Below are 20,692 nucleotides of genomic sequence, written 5' to 3'. Positions count from 1 at the left end.
AATTGTAATATAGAAATGTTAAACGATTATCCAAAACTTAAAAAACTTTTTATTAAATATAATACAGCTCTACCAAGCAGTGCATCTGTAGAAAGAATGTTTAGCATCGGTGGCTCTGTATTAACACCACAAAGAGGGCATTTAAATGATGATACTATGGAGCAACAAATTTTATTAAAAATTAATAAAGAATTTCGATAAAATGTAATCATTTATTTTGTAATAAACCTTGAATGAAATCTTGCTTACAATTTTTTAAAAGTTTTTCTTATGCAAAATAATTTATTAGTTTGTATTGTAGAAAAGTAACGGAAATTGTAACGACTCGTTACTTTTTAGTAACTGTAACGGTAACGAGTTACTTTTTAAAATTAGTAACGAGTAACGGTAACGAGTTACTTTTTAGAAAAAATAACGGTAACGGTAACGAGTTACTTTTATAAAGTAACTTTCCCAACCCTGGTTCTTCATATCAATTTCCTTTTTGAAATCTTTTTTACAATATTGAGAAGGGCTTAGATATCTATTAATTAAACAAAATAAAAGAATTTTTCAAATTAATGATGAGATAACTTTCGCGTAGATCTTAGTTGATTGAAACGACTGTTGGATTTGGCGACATTTTTATAGAATACGAACAGCCTGTAAGCAATCGTGAGACACCTTGTATATACGCACTAGTCAGATACGTACGCGCAATCGGCAGAGGCTGCGTGCGTGCGTCGCATCCCACCGGTTGGTTTCTCCAGAGCGCGTACAGCCACCCATTCATGCATACAGCCATTCATATGTCGCGGCCCGGCTCACCTTGAAAGTTTTTTTTATCATCGATCGTATGTATCTGTATGGTGCACGCGGGCGTACGCACATTTACAGATATGCATACGCATTAACGTGTGTGCGAAAAAGAAAAATCACGCCATTGTCACACGGATTGACTCGCATTGACAGTTGGAGAATTTGTTTTTTTGTTAAAAATATGTCGGTTAAAATTTTTATGTTAAATAATTCAACGCATTTATGTGTTAATTGAACTGAAATATTCAATTATTAAAAACAACTGAGAGAAGAGAATATAGAGATAACACAATGTGCACGTATTTTTAATTTTACACAATAGATATTATTAGAGTGACAGGATTTATCTGTTAAAATTTACAGAAAAAAAATATTGATTTTATTTTATAATAGAAGTAAGAGTGATTACAGATGGTCAATAACTTTTTTCTAAGTTAATTTCATCATTAGAAAAATATATTGATATTAAAAGAATTTATTTCATATTATTTTGAAGTTTGCATTTATTTTGTACGGAAATATTAACGTAGTATTAATGTCTCACCATTTTATATAAATTAACAGAAAATTTTGTCGACCGTTTAGAACAGACGATATAGGAGGATTGACAATTAAGTTCGTAGGAAAGATTTATTACGATTACAGAACACATTTATTCGTTATCTAATACACGGTTCCTTTTCAAATAGTCCCTTCCTAAAGCAATGCACTTGATCCAACGTTTTTTCCATAGCAGTCTTCAAAATCATTTTCTGTTTAGAGAACGCGTCATCCATTCCACTTTAACTCGTGACCCCCGAATGACGATCCTTCGTGTCTTTCTTGATCTTGCGGAGAATAGAAAAAAAGAAAAACCCTCGTACGTGTTAAGCTTAATATAATTTTTTCAACTGTGCAAGATTAAAAACTCACCAGTTATATAAATTTATTTTCTTTCCATTACTTTTTAAAAATCTTGGATTTTAAACTCTATGATAGAAGGATATTTATCAAAGAAAATTCGTACCATGTCGAAATCACTCTTATCATTTTATCACTTTCGCCAACTGTCATCAATGGGGAAAGATGAGAAACGTTGGAAGAGAGGAAAGAGGGGAGACAGAGCAATCACGTTGTTGTCTTCGTCGTTCGTCGTTTGGCCGGATACAATGGCTGCAAGTTTCCTAATACGGGCACGACGCGACGTATGCCGAAAAAAGAGGAATTTTGGCAAGCGCGAAGAGGTCTGAGAAGAATCGGATGCGCGTTAGAATGTGTTCTCTCTCTCTCTCTCTCTCTCTCTCTCTCTCAGTGCAAAAATTTAATAATCGCATACGACAAAAGCAGACCTCCTGCCGTTCCCATCGTCGACGCGAGCGGTTTCTCTCTCGACGGACGGTAGAAAATGGTGGGACACCTCTTGCTTGTAGACACATAACCTGTTTGCGTTTATGAAAACATAGAGAGTAACCGTTCTAGAGAGAGACAGAGAGAATGGAGGAAGGTAATTTATATTTTATCCGGATTTTTATGAAATAAAAAAGAAAAGTGTACGTGAAAGAAATGACGTTGTCGCGAGTAGATTCGTAAAAACTTTGTCTTCCTGATCCTCCGTAAAGAATATTTTCGATGTCACAAGTTTCCTCTGACACTATTTCACATAGAATATCCTTTAACGCAACGTTTATCTCGTCTATATTTTTTATTTGTTATTAACTATTTATTCGAAATAATTTATGTGCCCATTTCTATTCGTATACGATTTAAATAAATTTACAATTATCGTCAAACACGCAACAAAATGATAAGAGAGATGATACGTAATGCCCGATGAAAGGAATGAGACATTTTCAATGACGATACAGTTAAAATCGGCAGATTCGTGTCAAATTTTCGATTTTTCGCTCCGTGCGCCTACGCGCTATCTTCTCCTCCACGTGACTGCAAGTTTCCTAATATAGGCTCGGCATATGCTTCGATGAAAAAAGACGATGTTGTTAACCATCGAGCGGCCGGCGAACTGGTTGCCATCTCGAATCCGGAAAAGACAGGAACAGAACTACGTGTGTAACGCTAAAATCGCGAAGACGCGCCTTCGGAGAAGACGCTAATAATTTCAAAGGGGAGCGAATTTATTTAAATACTGCTCCGGTAAGTCAAAAATCTTTCCATATATTCGATAATTTAATTATAGTATCTGAAAATGTGATTTCTCATTCTTTCAGGAGAAGGATATAATTTATATTTATCGTGTATGTGTATATTTTTTTAAATGGTGTACCATGATATATATTTTTATTAACGCGATATGCCTATACGTAACTTTTTCCTCATAACTTTTCATTCACTCTGGTTTAAGCCTAAAAATATTCGTATATTTTAATTACTATGTATACAGCAAAAATTATATCGCGCGAGAATTAGTGAAAAATTAATAGCGATCAATTAACGTTTAGCCTGTCTCATATGAAGGAGCAGTCCCTATTGATATATGAGCGATTACGCAATTGTGGTACAATTAACCCCCCCCCCCTCCTCCACCTCCCCCTTCCCCTCCCCGCCCCTCCCCGCTGCCACTCTCCCCCTTAACGACATTCCCGTACGTTCGTTGCCTTTTGTCCGATGCGGATTAAGCGCGGCCCGTTCGTTCATCGGACACGATTTTGCGCAAGAACGGCTTCATGAATGAACGAGCGACAGCGATCACGTTCGCGCAAAACGTTCCACCTTCTTTCTCGTCTCGTCGCGATCCACCTTGATGCACAATGCAGACGGAATAGCCGATTGTTTCTAGGCAAGCCGCGATCGTTCCAACGTAGGAGATGAAAAAAGGAGACGCCACCGGAAATCATCATTCTCGGCAGAGGAGTTCTAATCAAAGAGAGAAACCGGTTGTCTCCTCGTACGCGAACTGACGACAAGATAAAATACAAGTCTGGGCATTTGCCGAGTGTCTTAATATACGTGCGCGTTCGATTACAGCAATTCGAAATCTTGACAGTCGGAAAATTTTAATTTAACATTATCGTTGCAGATCCGTACAACCTTTTATGTTAATTTAACATAATATGGATACGTTAAATGACGATACTAAATATTATGTATATACTATTATAATACTAGTATAATTCTATTAATATTTCAATACAAAATGAATGCAAACTTCTTAGTAATTTAAAATAAATTTTCAATAAACTCAACATATATTTCTAACGATAAAATTAACTTAGAAAAAAGATATTATTGACACTCTGCACTCACTCTCATTCCTATCATAGCATAAAATCACGATTTTTGTCTGTAAATTTTGACGTATAAATCCTGTCACTAATAATACGGAACATGTCTATTGTGTAAAATTAAAAATATGTACACATTGTGTTATTTTTAAACTTTTTTTAATTGTTTTAATAATTTAAATTTGAATTTAATTAACGCAACAGCGATATGTCAAATTAACACATGAATATGTTAAATATTTAGCACAAAAGTTTTAACCGGCATATCTTTTAACAAGAAAACATATTTTCCAACTGTGTTCCAAAGTATTGGATATTTCTTTCTCTCTTTTGTTACAGATTCTTTGGCTAATTTAGTATCGATTTCCCAGTGAAAATTCTTTATTTTATAAGATATTTATAATTTTACTACAAAAGTATGGAATTTTTAGTATATCAAATTTTAACAGAGACGAGACAACAGCGAAGATCAATACACTTCAACTGCTTTGAAGAGAAGTTATCCGATCAAAGAAGTTATAATTAAAATCGCAACAAGATCTAAATTCAATATTAGAGTATAAATAATAGACAAGAAATATCTAAAAGCCAATGAACTTTCCAACGAAATTCGAGCCTCGAAAATATTCGATATATTAATGCGAGATATCATAAATCTAATAATGTTCTGAATATGTTTCACTGTGACTCGCTACTATCCCTCCCGGTACATACACCAGCTGGTCCAGACTTCTTGTCCATCGTCGACAGCTGCGACGAAAACGAAAAATCCGATTCGGAATGGGCGAGAGTGCAAGAACCCTGCGAGCAGAAGGGCGATACGTTGGGCAGAAGGATGAAAGATAAAGGAGAGGGGACAGAGATCGCTAGTAGGACGAGCGGCTAACCGGATGTTAGGGGCAAGAAATGTACAACTATCTCGTGAACGTCTTTTCTCGCTCTGCCGATGCGTTTGTCAATTGCACTTAAAAGTCAAGTGCACGCGTGAATGATCGTTTAAGGATGTTTCGATCATACAATAGTAGCAAAAAGCTGTCAAAATTAAAAAAAAAAAAAATCTTATATTTATACTGTTTGGAAAGACAAATAAATAAATCTGGATTATAAATGAATTCAAATATTACAAAATAATATGGTTTTCAATGTTTTCATAAAAGAAAATAGTCGTAATACCCCCCTGAAAGAAAAAAAAAAAACATGTAATTTACAGAAAGACTTTGAATTACTAAAAGTATTTTGTTACAACTTTTAGTAAATAACTTTTAAACGAGTAAGATTGAAATCAAGTTTTACACGAATATTTATTAGAGTTTTGTTAATACATTTAGTATTTTTATTTCACAATATTTTTCTTGTCAAATTTATCAATAAATGTTACACGCACACACACACATACACAAAACGCGGTTTTCCATAAGAATCAATACAAACTTTAAACTTAGATAATTTCCAAACCAAGAGAATTGTGCTCAGGTTTCGTGCGCAGATACTAATTGTCAGAAGAAATAGTAGAACAGCCTATAGAATTTCCATGCTTTTGTCAATGTTTTGGTATATGACACATACATCTTTCTTCTTTTTCTTCTTCAGCATGTGAAATTCCACTTCTAGACATAGACCTCTTCCAATTTCTTCCATGCATGTCTATTCTGTGCAATCAGCATCCATTTTTTTCCTGCATATCTTTGGATGCCGTTCCTCCATTTCTCTTGGTTTCTTGCGATCTTCATTCCATAATGACCTTTGTGTTCTCTCTGGCGACGTGTCCATCGCCATTTGTTCCTCATAATTCTCTCTAATCATTCATCAGTAACCTTGGTTCTCCTCCTGATTTCCTCGTTTCTCACTCTGTCTCTCAAGATGATCCCGAGCATCGCACGTTCCACGTTGCACACTGACAGATCCGGAGACTATATGCGCTGTCTTTCGTAACAGCTACGGTTTTGATCCCGTCTGTTGCGACTGGTAATATATAGGTGTTGTATATTTTTCGCTTGAGGTTGGTCTTTACCTACTTTGATGGTATGTCCAAGATACAGATATTCTTCCACCACTTGGAGGGTATGGTTTTCAATTGTGATCTGAACGTTGTTCGGACTCATAATCTTCGTCTTTTGTGGATTCATCTTTAAACCCACTGCTTCTTTTAGCTTGTTCAGCAGCTTTTAAGTTTACATCACTGCTCATCAGCACAATGTCATCAGCAAATCTTAGATGATTCAGGTACTTTCTGTTGATATTGACCCCTTTTTGATCTTACTCAAGATTTTTGAAGACAACTTCCAGCGTTAAAGTGAAGAGTTTCGGTGATATTGTATCGTCTTGACGTCTCTCTGAATAGGGATCTTTTCTTTGTAACTACATCCTCATCTATTTTAATTTTTAGGGTAGTATCTCCGTAGATGTTTCTTATGAGTTTTATGTATTTGGAGTCGATTCTCGTCCTGTCTATTGCTTACAGCACCGCTCCACTGACAATATACGAATGCAAGATGGAGTGGGACGTTATACTCCGCACTTTCGTCGATGAATGTGCGTATTGTTTGGATATGATCTACCGTACTAGCTTTTCCTGAATTCAGCTTATTCCACTGGCTGATAGAACTTTTTGCTGAGATGGTTGGTAACGATTCTAGTGAATAGCTTGTATAAAACGAATAACAGGCTCATGGGTCTATAGTTTTCTACGTTAGTGCGGTCACCTTTTTTACAAAATATAATGACTTTGACATTCCTCTATTCATCGGGAATTCTTCCTTCCTTCATCTATTGAATAGAATGAATACCTGTTTCTTCCTTTTTAAGCGTAAGTTGATGTTGATCTTGGCTCTCACGGGCCTGCTTCTTATGCTGAAACAGTTTAAGACTGATACATCAATGCAGATATATTTGTCTGTAGTAAGTACATAATCGTTTTTGTGTCATCGAGATTTCTTTACATCTATTTTCTTTGTTTTTTTTTTTTCAAAAAATGTGTTCATGCAGTACATCTGCTCTTTGTTCAAGAAGTCAAGCATTCTTTGCTCGCTGTTGTTTCTTGTACCCAGTCTAAAGTCTCCGATGTTTGGAGGGTCTGCCATATATTTCTGTCCAGCTTAGCATTGAAATCTCCAGACATGATTTTAAATTTTGCGTCTTCTGCATTCTTGATTATCGTCAGATCTTGTATTGCAGTATCACAGGCAATTTACTCAAGATATGATTACCGCTTGTGATTGGCTGATGTTGAGCTCTTAGAAAAGTTATCTTCAATAGCCTCGATCCAGTAATAACATAGCTGCTGTCATATATCGTAATCCTGATAGGAGACCCAGGTTATAGAACACAGATTACTCTCTCCCGGGTCAGGAGAATACCCGAAGATCACGTAAACAGGGATGCTCAATTCCCTGAAGTAGGACTATCTCTGATGACAGTTCCCGCTATCTTTCTTCGTCTACTTTAAGCTCAGGAATAATACATAATCTAGTCTCGAGTACATATACATATTTTCCGTGTTTAATAATTTCTTACACTCTTTAATTTAATCAAGATGATCATTTTGATAATAGAAGAGATACTTGGTATCGATAATCTGAGAATAAAAGAATTTAATCAGATCTTAAATTTGTTTAAAATTCTTTCTTTTTATTATAATAAAAAATAATTAATATTTAAGGTCTCAATAACGGTTTTATTTGTTATTGTCGTAAAGATAGCTCGGTTATCAAAATGTTTTCGGATTACGTTCAATTCAATGCATTTATCACATGTATCGCGTATCATATGTAAATTATTGTATATGCTTGTTTTAACAGTTGTATCATAACATTGTAAACATAGTAACGCTTTTGTTCAACAAAAAATAATAAATTTTATTTCAATATGACTAATGAAAGATAGATAGATAGATACATAGATAAAAAGCAAAAAAAAAAAAAAAATTTTATTTAAACACACAATTTTATAGGATAAATTATATTTTAACTTCAATATTTAACTTTTAGCTTTCAATTTTATATAATGTCCACTGTACTATTTTAAATATAAACTAAAATTTCAAGAGATATGAGTTGTGTAACTTTACTGATTGCAGAAAGTATCTTTAATTTTCAACTGATGGAGAGTTTTTATTTGGTAAAATAGCAATCTATCGCAATACAATCTGTGTCAATCAAGATGAAAATTATCTAATAAAAGGAAAAGAGAGAATTTCATAATTAATTTAATATATATAAACAAAAGATAATGAGAATATAAAAATATATATTCTATTAAATTGTAATAATAACTTATTAAATAATATTGTAAAAATAATTTTTTTTTTTATTTTTATATTTACACATATAGTATACTTGAAACAAATTTTATATTTAATTGTTTGTTTAATATTATTATCAAAATACATTTTTATAAAATTTCTTAATACTTTAATAATACATTTTTGAAAATTTATAACAAAACCCAGTGATTGTTGAGATAAAAGAATTCTTTGAATTTTAAAAACCTATAGAAAAAAATCGTATAATTTTATATATATATGCGTAACAAAAAAAACTATTATTTTCACGAGTCTACAAGACAGTTTTGCAACTTCGAGATGTTTTTCTCGTGGCGTCTTTCTCAGTTTCTCGGACGATTTGCTGGATATACTCGTACATCGCACAGGAGAAATGTTATTCGACAAAATATTTTGACAAATGATAGATGATAACAATAAATATTTTGACAATAACACATGGTATCTTTATAAGGTAGCGTTCGCTAATGTTCTACAGCAATTTGGAAAAGTTATTCTCCGATAAAGAGAACAGAAAGCATTCGAAACGACATGAAGATAATTACTATCTTTGCCCTTTTTTTAGCCCTTTTAGGCTGCGTTTCTTGTCTTCCTCAAGGCTTACTCAAGCTCAATGTGTTGGTAAGTAATGTGTTTGTTAAATAAAAAACTATTGCTCTTTTAAAATATTAGAAAACTTGGAAGATAAATTTGTACTTATTCTTTCAAGAACAATGGCGGCGGTGGCGGTAACGGTGATTTAGCGGTAAGTAAACATTTGTTAAATAAAGCTATTACTCTTTCAAAATATTCAAATACTTACGAGAGACAAATTTGTACTTATTCTCTCAAGGACATCAATATCCTCAACTCTCGTAACTCTGGGAACGATTTGACTGTAAGTAAACGTTTGTTAAATAAAACTATTGCTCTTTTAAAATATTAGAATACTTGGAAGATAAATTTGTACTTATTCTTTCAAGAACAATGGCGGCGGTGGCGGTAACCGTGGTTTAGTGGTAAGTAAACATTTGTTAAATAAAGCTATTACTCTTTTAAAATATTCAAATACTTACAAGACAAATTTGTACTTATTCTCTTAAGGGCGTCGATATCCTCAACTCTCGTAACTCTGGGAACGATTTGACTGTAAGTAAACGTTTGTTAAATAAAACTATTGCTCTTTTAAAATATTAGAATACTTGGAAGATAAATTTGTACTTATTCTTTCAAGAACAATGGCGGCGGTGGCGGTAACCGTGGTTTAGTGGTAAGTAAACATTTGTTAAATAAAGCTATTACTCTTTTAAAATATTCAAATACTTACAAGACAAATTTGTACTTATTCTCTTAAGGGCGTCGATATCCTCAACTCTCGTAACTCTGGGAACGATTTGACTGTAAGTAAACGTTTGTTAAATAAAACTATTGCTCTTTTAAAATATTAGAATACTTGGAAGATAAATTTGTACTTATTCTTTCAAGAACAATGGCGGCGGTGGCGGTAACCGTGGTTTAGTGGTAAGTAAACATTTGTTAAATGAAGCTATTACTCTTTTAAAATATTCAAATACTTACAAGACAAATTTGTACTTATTCTCTTAAGGGCGTCGATATCCTCAACTCTCGTAACTCTGGGAACGATTTGACTGTAAGTAAACGTTTGTTAAATAAAACTATTGCTCTTTTAAAATATTAGAATACTTGGAAGATAAATTTGTACTTATTCTTTCAAGAACAATGGCGGCGGTGGCGGTAACCGTGGTTTAGCGGTAAGTAAACATTTGTTAAATAAAGCTATTACTCTTTTAAAATATTCAAATACTTACGAGAGACAAATTTGTACTTATTCTCTCAAGGACATCAATATCCTCAACTCTCGTAACTCTGGGAACGATTTGACTGTAAGTAAACATTTGTTAAATAAAACTATTGCTCTTTTAAAATATTAGAATACTTGGAAGATAAATTTGTACTTATTCTTTCAAGAACAATGGCGGCGGTGGCGGTAACGGTGGTTTAGCGGTAAGTAAACATTTGTTAAATAAAGCTATTACTCTTTTAAAATATTCAAATACTTACGAGAGACAAATTTGTACTTATTCTCTCAAGGACATCAATATCCTCAACTCTCGTAACTCTGGGAACGATTTGACTGTAAGTAAACATTTGTTAAATAAAACTATTGCTCTTTTAAAATATTAGAATACTTGGAAGATAAATTTGTACTTATTCTTTCAAGAACAATGGCGGCGGTGGCGGTAACGGTGATTTAGCGGTAAGTAAACATTTGTTAAATGAAGCTATTACTCTTTTAAAATATTCAAATACTTACGAGAGACAAATTTGTACTTATTCTCTCAAGGACATCAATATCCTCGGCTCTCGTAACCCTGGGAAAGGTTTGATTGTAAGTAAACATTTGTTAAATAAAAAACTATTGCTCTTTTAAAATATTAGAATACTTGGAAGATAAATTTGTACTTATTCTTTCAAGAACAATGGCGGCGGTGGCGGTAACGGTGATTTAGTGGTAAGTAAACATTTGTTAAATGAAGCTATTACTCTTTTAAAATATTCAAATACTTACGAGAGACAAATTTGTACTTATTCTCTCAAGGACATCAATATCCTCAACTCTCGTAACTCTGGGAACGATTTGACTGTAAGTAAACGTTTGTTAAATAAAACTATTGCTCTTTTAAAATATTAGAATACTTGGAAAATAAATTTGTACTTATTCTTTCAAGAACGTTGGTCTCCTCAATAGAGGTGGTAGTAATGATGGCAACGCCGGCCATGGCGGACATGGCAGAAACATGGATTGCTGATATACTGGTTAAATAATTCAATTTTAATAAAGCAGTTTGTACAGTAGATACAAAAAATATGTAGTGCAATAAATGATGGAAAAACTGTATGATCACTTATTATAAATTTCACTGTACATCTTCATTTCAAAGTACACCTTAATATATCATATGCACGGCATTAATCTTTCGTTTATTTATTTGCGTGATCGTTATTTCATTGCGTTCCATAAAAAATGCTACGACTTTCTCTCTTTCCGTATTCTTTATACAGATTATTACGTAGAGTATATCCTAAATGTGAGAAGCACCTATAAAAGAACGTGGAAACGGGACACGATAAGACAAGAAAAAGAATTTCAAGAGAATAGTATGATATGATATATTCAACTTTTCCTAATATTCAACTTTTCCTAATATTCAATAATAATAATAATAATAATAATAATAATAATAATAATAATTATATATATGTATATTTATATTTTTATAATTATATATAGGTAATGCCGCCGCAAATGTACAATATTCGACAGATTGGATATCGCACGATCCTCGAAAATATTATCAGCGCGTATCTAAATGCGCAGATATATGCGTCTTTCTATCTATGTACTTATATACATTCATATAAATGTATATACGTTTATGTATGTGTATGTATATATTACGCATGTGTAGAATACAGTGTGTGATATTTCTAGTCCATCCATACGTTCGCATTATGCATAAATCGTTTCATCGCATTTCTCAACATTATTATAGTTTATATATACTATCATTATATCGTACATATTTGCGCGTATTTCCATTCGTCTGCCGATAGCAATCATCGACTCTACATCTTATATGGATGGACCGAAACTCGAAATGTACAATTGTAAGCTCGCCTAGATCTGAAAATCGTCGTAGACCGACGCTCATAATTGGAAGGACACTTGCAAAACATCATTGCTATAGAGAGTTGTATGCGTGTATTGCAATCGTTTGTCGTTGCGTCGCTGTGCATAACATTTCGGAACACGTGACTTTTTTCTGACATTGTTAAACGAAAAAATGAATCAGGGAGAAAGCAGTATTCGCAAATTGTTTATATTGAAGAGAAAGTAATTAGCAAGAAAATACATCCACAGTTGGAAAATTTGTCTTAAATTTAATATATAGGGTGGGGCATTTATATTGAGATACCTATATATCTAAAAAATAAAGCAACATGGAAAGAAATGTTTCAGACAAAAGTTGTTCGGTTCTAAGGGGGTCGTAAGATGGTGCCATTAGTTTGACCTTGGGTGGAGGCGCTTCGGGAATTTCAATGTCAATCTTGTTTTATTTTCTTTACACCAATTGATGTCTCTTATTTTTTTAGTTTAAAATATTAAGGTAACATTATTGCAAAATAGATAATTTTATGAGATATTTCATAGTTTATGTAAAATTATGTCGAAGCAAAGTAATAAAATAAAGTATAAAATATCTCGTAAACTATTAAACTTTTGGCCATCATACCCTTATAACTTTTTATGCAGAATATTGCAAGGGATCGATTTATGTAAAAAAATTGGGGTGTTTCTATTAAAAAAAATAAGATTGACATTAAAATCTCCGAAGTGCCTCCACCCAAAGTCAAACTAATGGCACCATCTTATGATCCCCTTAGAACCGAACAACTTTTGTCTGAAATATTTCTTTCTTTATTATCTTGCTTTATTTATTAGATATTTAGATGTCTCAATATAAATGCCCCACTCTGTATATTGCACGTCCGCATAAATTTTTGTGTTAATTCAACATAATATGGATATGTTAAATGTAAAATACATTAATACTATGCTAGTATTTCAACACAAACTTCATATTAATTTTATAAATTTCGTGCAAAAGTAATATATTTTTAATGATAAAATAACTTTAGAAAAAATATTATTGATAGTTTATAGTTACTCTCACTCCTATTGTAAAATAAAATCAACCTAATACCACTCATAAAAAAACGAAACATATCTATTGTGTAAAATTAAAATTATGTGCACCTTGTGTTATTTTTACACTTTTTTTCGATTGTTTTAATTTAAAACTTGAGTGTTCAATTAAGATAACAACAATATATTAAATTGACATATAAATATTTAACGGAAAAATTTTACCTTGCATGTTTTTTAACGAGAAAACAAATTTTCCAACTATGCTGCATTCGAAATTTTGTTAAAGTAGTACAATAGTTCGTAAGCTTCAGTAATATTATTAAGAAAATATACATTTTCCTTATTAAGTCTCTTTTTATTATTTAGGAAAAAAAATTTTTGACTTGACATGTGTATTTTTTTAAGATTAGATAAAAATGTATCTCTTGACGTTTCGGAATTTTTGCTAAAATCCCTTTATTATTTGTTTTTGTTAAACTATCTTTTAACCAATGCCCAAATAAATTCTATCAAAGAATACCAAAGTTTCAATTTGGATATAAAGGGTCAAAATCGACCCATCTTTTCGCGACGTTTATATTATTAAATTATCACCACCGGATGAAGATTAAAATCACTGGCGATTGATATGACATTCTCCGTACAATTCTTTCATACATCTTCGACAGTACTAATGCAAAAGTTGTTATTAGATATATCGAATATATTAATGTAGGAATGTTAAAATAGAGAAAACACTTATAATATATCTTCTTTCACTCTTGATATTTCATATAATACATCATAATATACATCTCGCGACGACCTTAATTTAAAAAAATACACGTTTTAATTGATTAAAAAATATTTTATATTTTTCATAACACGAAATACGATTGCAAGTTCGACTGCCAACTTCTCGTTACAAATAATGATATTTTCTACATTGTGGAGCGCATGTTTTTGTTCGCGCGATTTAACAGAGACAGGAACAGACGCGAGTGAATTCAACGATCAACACGCGTTTACGATCGGCAATCTTAAAAAAAATACCTGGCGTTAAAGAAAGCAAAATACTCACTGCAACAACATTTTCATTTATTTGTATTGCAATTGAACTGCGTTATTTCTGGAGAATACAGTCTCTCGTTATTATCGGCGATTGTGATAGCAATAATAGTAATTGTAAATTTGTATTAATCAGTGCATTAAATCGTATATACAAAGGGAATGACAGAGAGATTGTAAAAAATAAAAACAATGGGCTCGATATTGTTTGCATTTTTCACTGTATATTTAATGTCGAGTACGCTGTTTCATTATTTTGTATCTGATATATCTGACGTAAATAGAATCCCAGGAGCTAAATTGATGCAATGTCTATGATGATAATTTCTTATATAGCTTTGCTTATTTCACTCCTCCGATATTAAACGCTATAATTTTACGTAGACGTATTTTGGTTCGCGTGCTTATTTACAAAATTCTTCCGCCAAGCCGGACAAACAAAAATAATGATATTATCATCGTTTATCTCGCGATGATATTATAGATTAATATTAATAATTAATGATAATTGAAATTATTGAAATTGATAATTATTATAGATTAACTTATTCTATGCGGTAACACAAATCATTATCTTTGTCGTAATTTATAGCTTCTCTGGAGAATTAAATTGACTGATAACTAACAATAGGAAGAGAGGTTACAGTAAGGCGAACGATCTCGTATAAATTTGCCTTCTTGAGACTTTCCAAGATCGGAAAAAACGTGATTGAAATGATTATTTTATCATCGAGATACAGATAGAATCAGGGTTGGGAAAGTTATCTTATAAAAGTAACTCGTTACCGTTACCGTTATTTTTTCTAAAAAGTAACTCGTTACCGTTACTCGTTACCAATTTTAAAAAGTAACTCGTTACCGTTACAGTTACTAAAAAGTAACGAGTCGTTACAATTTCCGTTACTTTTTTACAATACAAACTAATAAATTATTTTGCATAAGAAAAATTTTTAAAAAATTGTAAGCAAGATTTCATTCAAGGTTTATTACAAAATAAATGATTACATTTTATCGAAATTCTTTATTAATTTTTAATAAAATTTGTTGCTCCATAGTATCATCATTTAAATGCCCTCTTTGTGGTGTTAATACAGAGCCACCGATGCTAAACATTCTTTCTACAGATGCACTGCTTGGTAAAGCTGTATTATATTTAATAAAAAGTTTTTTAAGTTTTGGATAGTCGTTTAACATTTCTATATTACAATAATTTGATTTTAAAAACCGTTGCAATTCTTCTTGTTCAGATTCATTTTGCACCGTTTTTTGCTCAAAAATGAAAAAATCATCGTGATCGTCAGATTTTCCAGCTTTTGAAGAATTTTCAGTTGATCGGATTCCCAATAAATCCTCCAAGTAATTTTCAGCACGTTTTCTTTTTTCTCCGGTTAACCAATTTAACTTAAATTTTGGATGTAAACATGCTGCTATTATTAATTCTTTTGTTTCAAATATTGTAAGAAATCTAAAATCAAATATAGTAAATTAAGCAACATTGTTTGTTCTATTGAAATTAATACTTTTGAATCAATAGTTTAAAATAAAATAATATTTTTCAATTAAATCCTTATTTAAAATTAAATAACATATGTATTAATCAAATTAATAAGTTACCTTTTATTTAAACCTTGCTGAATAGCTTCAACTAATGAATGGCAATCTATAAGGTCAGATTTATTGAGATTTTCTAATTTTCGTTGTAAGATACTTAGAACTGGTAGTAAATGAGAGCTCTGCTTTTCCGAAAAGATAAAGCTCTCATTGGATATCGCGCGTCGCGTCATCGCACTGGTCTGCAAGAGCCATAAGTTGATCAATCACATTCAAGCATTTTTACAACATAATAAGAATGCTAATTGGTCGATTTGCTTACGGCTTTACGGTTAAGATAAAAATTTTATCACGCACAATAGCAAGAATAATATCTTAAATAAATCAAAAAATTTGAAAAAAGTAACGATAAATGTAACTGTTAAATTCGTTACTCGTTACCGAAGAATGTAACGAAGTTACTTTTTCCGTTACAAATAAAATTTGTAACGCCATTACCGTTACAGTTACCGAAAAAAAGTAACTGTAACGGTAACGGCGTTACAAGTAACGCGTTACTTCCCAACCCTGGATAGAATATAGGCAACTACGGTGATTAGAATTGAATCACGATAGTCTCCCGTTTCTTATCCTGCAGATCGCATCAAAATAATAGGAATATCCTTTGGTTTCCCTCACATTCGTTCAATTGCTTTCATGTATATAAATATGATAGGTCTAACAAGGGTTTATATGATAAAGGAAAAAAATATCGAGCGATCTTTGAGTCGCAAGTGTAATAAAATGTGATAAAAATTGTAAGATTTCTTTCAACACATCGCATTACACGAGTGAGATATAGCAAGAGAACTTTCATACATATGTATATGGCGTACATGTACATATAAATGATCGCTAAATAGTTTTAATCTGTAGAAATACTTACAGCGAGAAAGCTCGATTTTTCATTGTTTGCAAAAATGTAAAAAATCTTTGTCTCTGTTATTTTAAACAGATGTGTCTGAGGATATAAACAGGATACGTATGTATATCCCGAGAAATATGTATCTAAATTTCTGAATTTAAATCCTTTCATAGATAATTCGATTTTATTTCATATAAAATCAATCTTACAATTAATATTTATCGAAAACTGTTAACAGCGATCTTTCTTTCCATGTGATCCTTAGTTTTGGAGTTTCTATCTCTGATCCGATTACATAATTGTTACTCTTCCGACTGTAAAGGGAAAGATTATCGTAATCGATAATTTATGATAAGGAAAAGTCGACTCCAAATTGTTCGAAAATTTCATGGATAAGGGATGACTCGCCTGTATACTAGGGTACTTTATATTTTCGCTTTTCATTCATTTATGTACAGATTGTAAAAATTGATTGTTTTGCATGGAGAGTAGTTGTTGCTTTTTCATCTCGCTTGTACTCCGCGAGTTTTCAATATAAGACATATCTCACGGACTACTATCATTCTAATTAGGAAGCCTGCTCTTTAGAACCAAATTAATTCTTGATTTTTAGATTCCCAGCGAAAAGAAGAAAGTTTCGAGATTCGATTAATACGTACAATCTCCTTTAACTCTTTTATATAATTATTTACATATACGACTATAATATCTATACACACATACACCGTTAATAAAATATATATCTAATAGTATTTCATAAATATATTTAGTGTTTAATTATTTAAATTAATTACTACTTCAATAACCAATAAAAATCTTAAATTTTATAAAAGAGCTATATACGAGTATGTGAACACAGAGAGAGAGAGAGAGAGAGAGAGAGAGAGAGAGAGAGAGAGAGAGAGAGAGAGAGAGAAATAAAAAAATCTGCAAATTTTATATATGTCACTGTAATGAGAAATTAATTCTTTTAATTCGCTATATCAAAGTAATAACGATTATGCATTTGCTATAGTGAAAAAAAATGTACTAAACTCATAAAAAAATTTTTTTACTTAAAATATTATTTATTTAAATACTTGCAGAGAAATTATTTATTATTTAGTCAAACAACAAAAATATATCTGGATTAGTAAAATATAAAATAACAGCAAGATATTTGCCTTTATTTGCAAATAAAGAAAAATTTATTTTTTTTGTCTTTATTATACTGAATTATTTCCTTTAAAAAAATATTTTTCAGCTACTTGTTACAAAAAGACAGGTTTTCTTTATTTTAATAAATAATTTTTTATCTTCTCTCAAATAAATATTCCTTTATATTAAAATTGTAAATAATTTATTTGAAAAATTAGAATTTTCACTATCTATGCAAATAATAATTTATTTAATGTAACAAAATATTTTTGGGAATAAAGTTTATATTTATTTAAATAAAAAAGAAAAAACGATAACTAACAAAATGTATTTATTTGATAAAAAAAAATTTATTCTTAGTGTAAAAATGGACTATTTTACTTTAGCAGCATATTCTTTTTCACGTGCGCAAGGAATCTAAAAATCAATTACGATGTAAGTCACGGATGCCGATCCAATTTATTTGTCAGATAATTCGTTAATGATGCAAATAACTTGGATTGTTTCTACGCGAAGAGTAACAGAAAGAGTACGTGCAAAAGTATGAGTAACGCGTTTTTATTAACTTGTTGCCAAACTTTCAAGACATGTTTCAGGAGAAACGGGATTTTGCAAAAGAACATGTGTCGCACATCCTCCAAAGTATCATTTCCCTCGTGCAATTTACTCAACGAAGTATATATTACGGCGTAGTATCATAAATATCATAATTTTTCCCGTGTCTTTCCCAAAGTAGCATATTTCTAAGCGCGAAATTTTTTTACTAAACCTTAGAATATATATATATATATATATATATATATATATATATATATAAATATAATCTTAATATAATAATATAATTAATAGTATATCTTATATTATATTCGAGTTATAACACTATCACTATGTCATCTGTATGTCATCATGCATTTGGAAATCACAGAGGGATAAAACAAAAAATTTTACCTCGATAAGATTGCGGCAAAAATTTTCTAACAACACGACACATCTGCCGTATGTAGATGAGACTCGATATATTTTCCTACGTTCAACAGAGTGTACGATTCATCTTTGTGTGTATACTCTAATTCGCATTTAAATTATTAGGCTTTATATATGTGGGTGAGTACACGAAAACACTAATTGTCGAAAGCATGATTGCATTTTACGGATCAAGCTACGGATTATCATTGTTCATTTATGTTCTTATATGTATACTTAGAATTAAAATACCGTCGTAAATTACGATCGAGCTAAAGTTTTAAGTACAGCGTAGAAAACTCTTTACAATAGATAGCTAGAAGGCAGAAACAAACTCGAGTACGGTCCCACTTTTTACACGGATTAGATTTTTATCGCGTTAAGCTTGATGCGCGAGTCTCTATAGAATTATTATATTTACAATAATCTACGCATATACAGGATGTTCCAGGCCAGGTGAACGAAACTTCAAGGATCTTATAGGAAATTGAAATTGGAACAAAAAAAGTTCCTATAAACATAAGTCCGGGAACGCTTCATTAAAAGGTTGTAGCTAATAAACTCTGTAATTAATTAGTTATGTGATCAAAATTTAGTAAAAACATTTTTATGTTTGCATTTGCGATTTTTGTACTACGAATGTAATGTTTACACAAAGACCATCGAAAGATTCTGCTTTTCAAGTTTCTGCTTTTTTCGTTGTTTTGAGGTTATTTTCATTTTAACGCCTTATCAGAATTAAATGAAATTGATGTACCTCAGTTTGTTATTTAATTATCTAGATTTATTTCGTTATCTTTTTTCAATTGAATGCAACTTCAGGGTTTTATAGGAAATTAAATTTGGAACAAAAAAGTTCCTATAAACATATAGATCCGGAAACGTTTCGTTAAAAAGTTATAGGTAATAAACCTCACGTAAAAATCATTTTTCGATGATTTTTAAAGATAACTCTAAAAAAGTGATTTTTACGTGAGGTTTATTACCTATAACTTTTTAACGAAACGTTTTCAGATCTATATGTTTATAGGAACTTTTTTGTTCCAAATTTAATTTCCTATAAAACCCCAAAGTTTCAAAGACCTAACCTGGAATACCATATATATATATAATATATAGATTATCTAAACCGTCTTCATTATCCGATTACATTTTACACGCGTTCTATAGTGACCTAAGTTGAAAAATGATATGAAAAAAATAATCCCTATATATTTTTTATTCTTCACTCTCTTATGCATGACAGTTTGCCAAAAATTAGTGCGGTTTCAAACGTGTGCCAGCTTCTCGCAATTATAGCGAAGAGAGTCCATAGGATGGATGTATTTTACACGTAGAAAAATATACACACATGCCCAGCATTGATCAGCTGATGACGTGAAGGGAAGGGAAGGTCCACGCAAATTGTTTCTTTGTTAAAAAAGAAGAGAGATGAAAGGAAAACGAAAAATTGGCTTGTATCTCCTAAATCACCTTCATCAATATAGTACATAGGGATGTACTGGTACTAGATATATTATCGCTAGTACGTAGGCACATGATCGCGCGTTTAGTCGATAAAGCTTGAATTCGCTGTATGATCAGAGCTAGAATAGAGATTTACAGAAGATTTGCGACTCTACATCATTAGCGCGATATATCGACTAAATTGGATTAATCCGTTGGATATCGGCGATAAGAGAGATCGTATCAGTCTAAACTAGAGTGGAGCTATTTGAAGTTTTACGACGATAGAGAAAGAGAAAGAGAAAGAGAGAGAGAGAGGGGGGGGGAGTGAGAGGAAGAAAGAAAGGGGATCACGTGTGATCCCTCAGATGCGGTTTTCCGATTTTTTTCGCTAAAGTAGACTGTGTGTTATGACATTTTAAGCCGCGAGAGACTAGCAAACTTCTCATCTGATTTGATCGTTTGAAATCCTAACTTTGTTACTAGCATTTCAATGTTGATATACGCGTGATTAATTATCGTCGCAGAAAAAGAGAGCGATCATTGTATATAATATAACTTTAAGTTATCATCTTATAAATGTCTAAGTATAGATATATATACAGAGCGCCCCAGACCACCCGTACAACCCTTTTCTT

General features: G+C 31.7%; 1 protein-coding gene across 2 annotated transcripts in view; it reads right to left on the bottom strand.

Moving 5' to 3' along the window:
• Window positions 1–5,344: 5,344 nt before the first annotated feature.
• The window catches only part of LOC138942698 (potassium voltage-gated channel subfamily KQT member 1-like), a 122,810-nt gene continuing 107,462 nt past the window's right edge, over window positions 5,345–20,692 (bottom strand). The window contains exons 6-8 of one of the 2 annotated variants that reach the window (XR_011448373.1): window positions 11,012–11,109; window positions 9,098–10,937; window positions 5,345–7,590 (exon numbers count right to left, since the gene is read on the bottom strand). Coding sequence is in view for 1 of the 2 variants with exons in the window: in XM_070313137.1 (XP_070169238.1) it covers window positions 10,882–10,937; window positions 11,012–11,109 (154 nt within the window). In the remaining variant the exon portion in view is untranslated. Of the gene's footprint in view, window positions 7,591–8,466; window positions 10,938–11,011; window positions 11,110–20,692 lie in introns of those variants that run through there. The other variant, XM_070313137.1, reaches the window with a different exon arrangement.

The sequence above is a fragment of the Polyergus mexicanus genome, unplaced genomic scaffold (genome assembly GCF_030449975.1).
Source record: "Polyergus mexicanus isolate NDT 795.1 unplaced genomic scaffold, iyPolMexi1.0 SCAF_23, whole genome shotgun sequence".
Lineage (NCBI taxonomy): Eukaryota > Metazoa > Arthropoda > Insecta > Hymenoptera > Formicidae > Polyergus > Polyergus mexicanus.
Note: the sequence above shows the minus strand (reverse complement) of the source record. Positions and strands in the feature narration are given on the sequence as shown.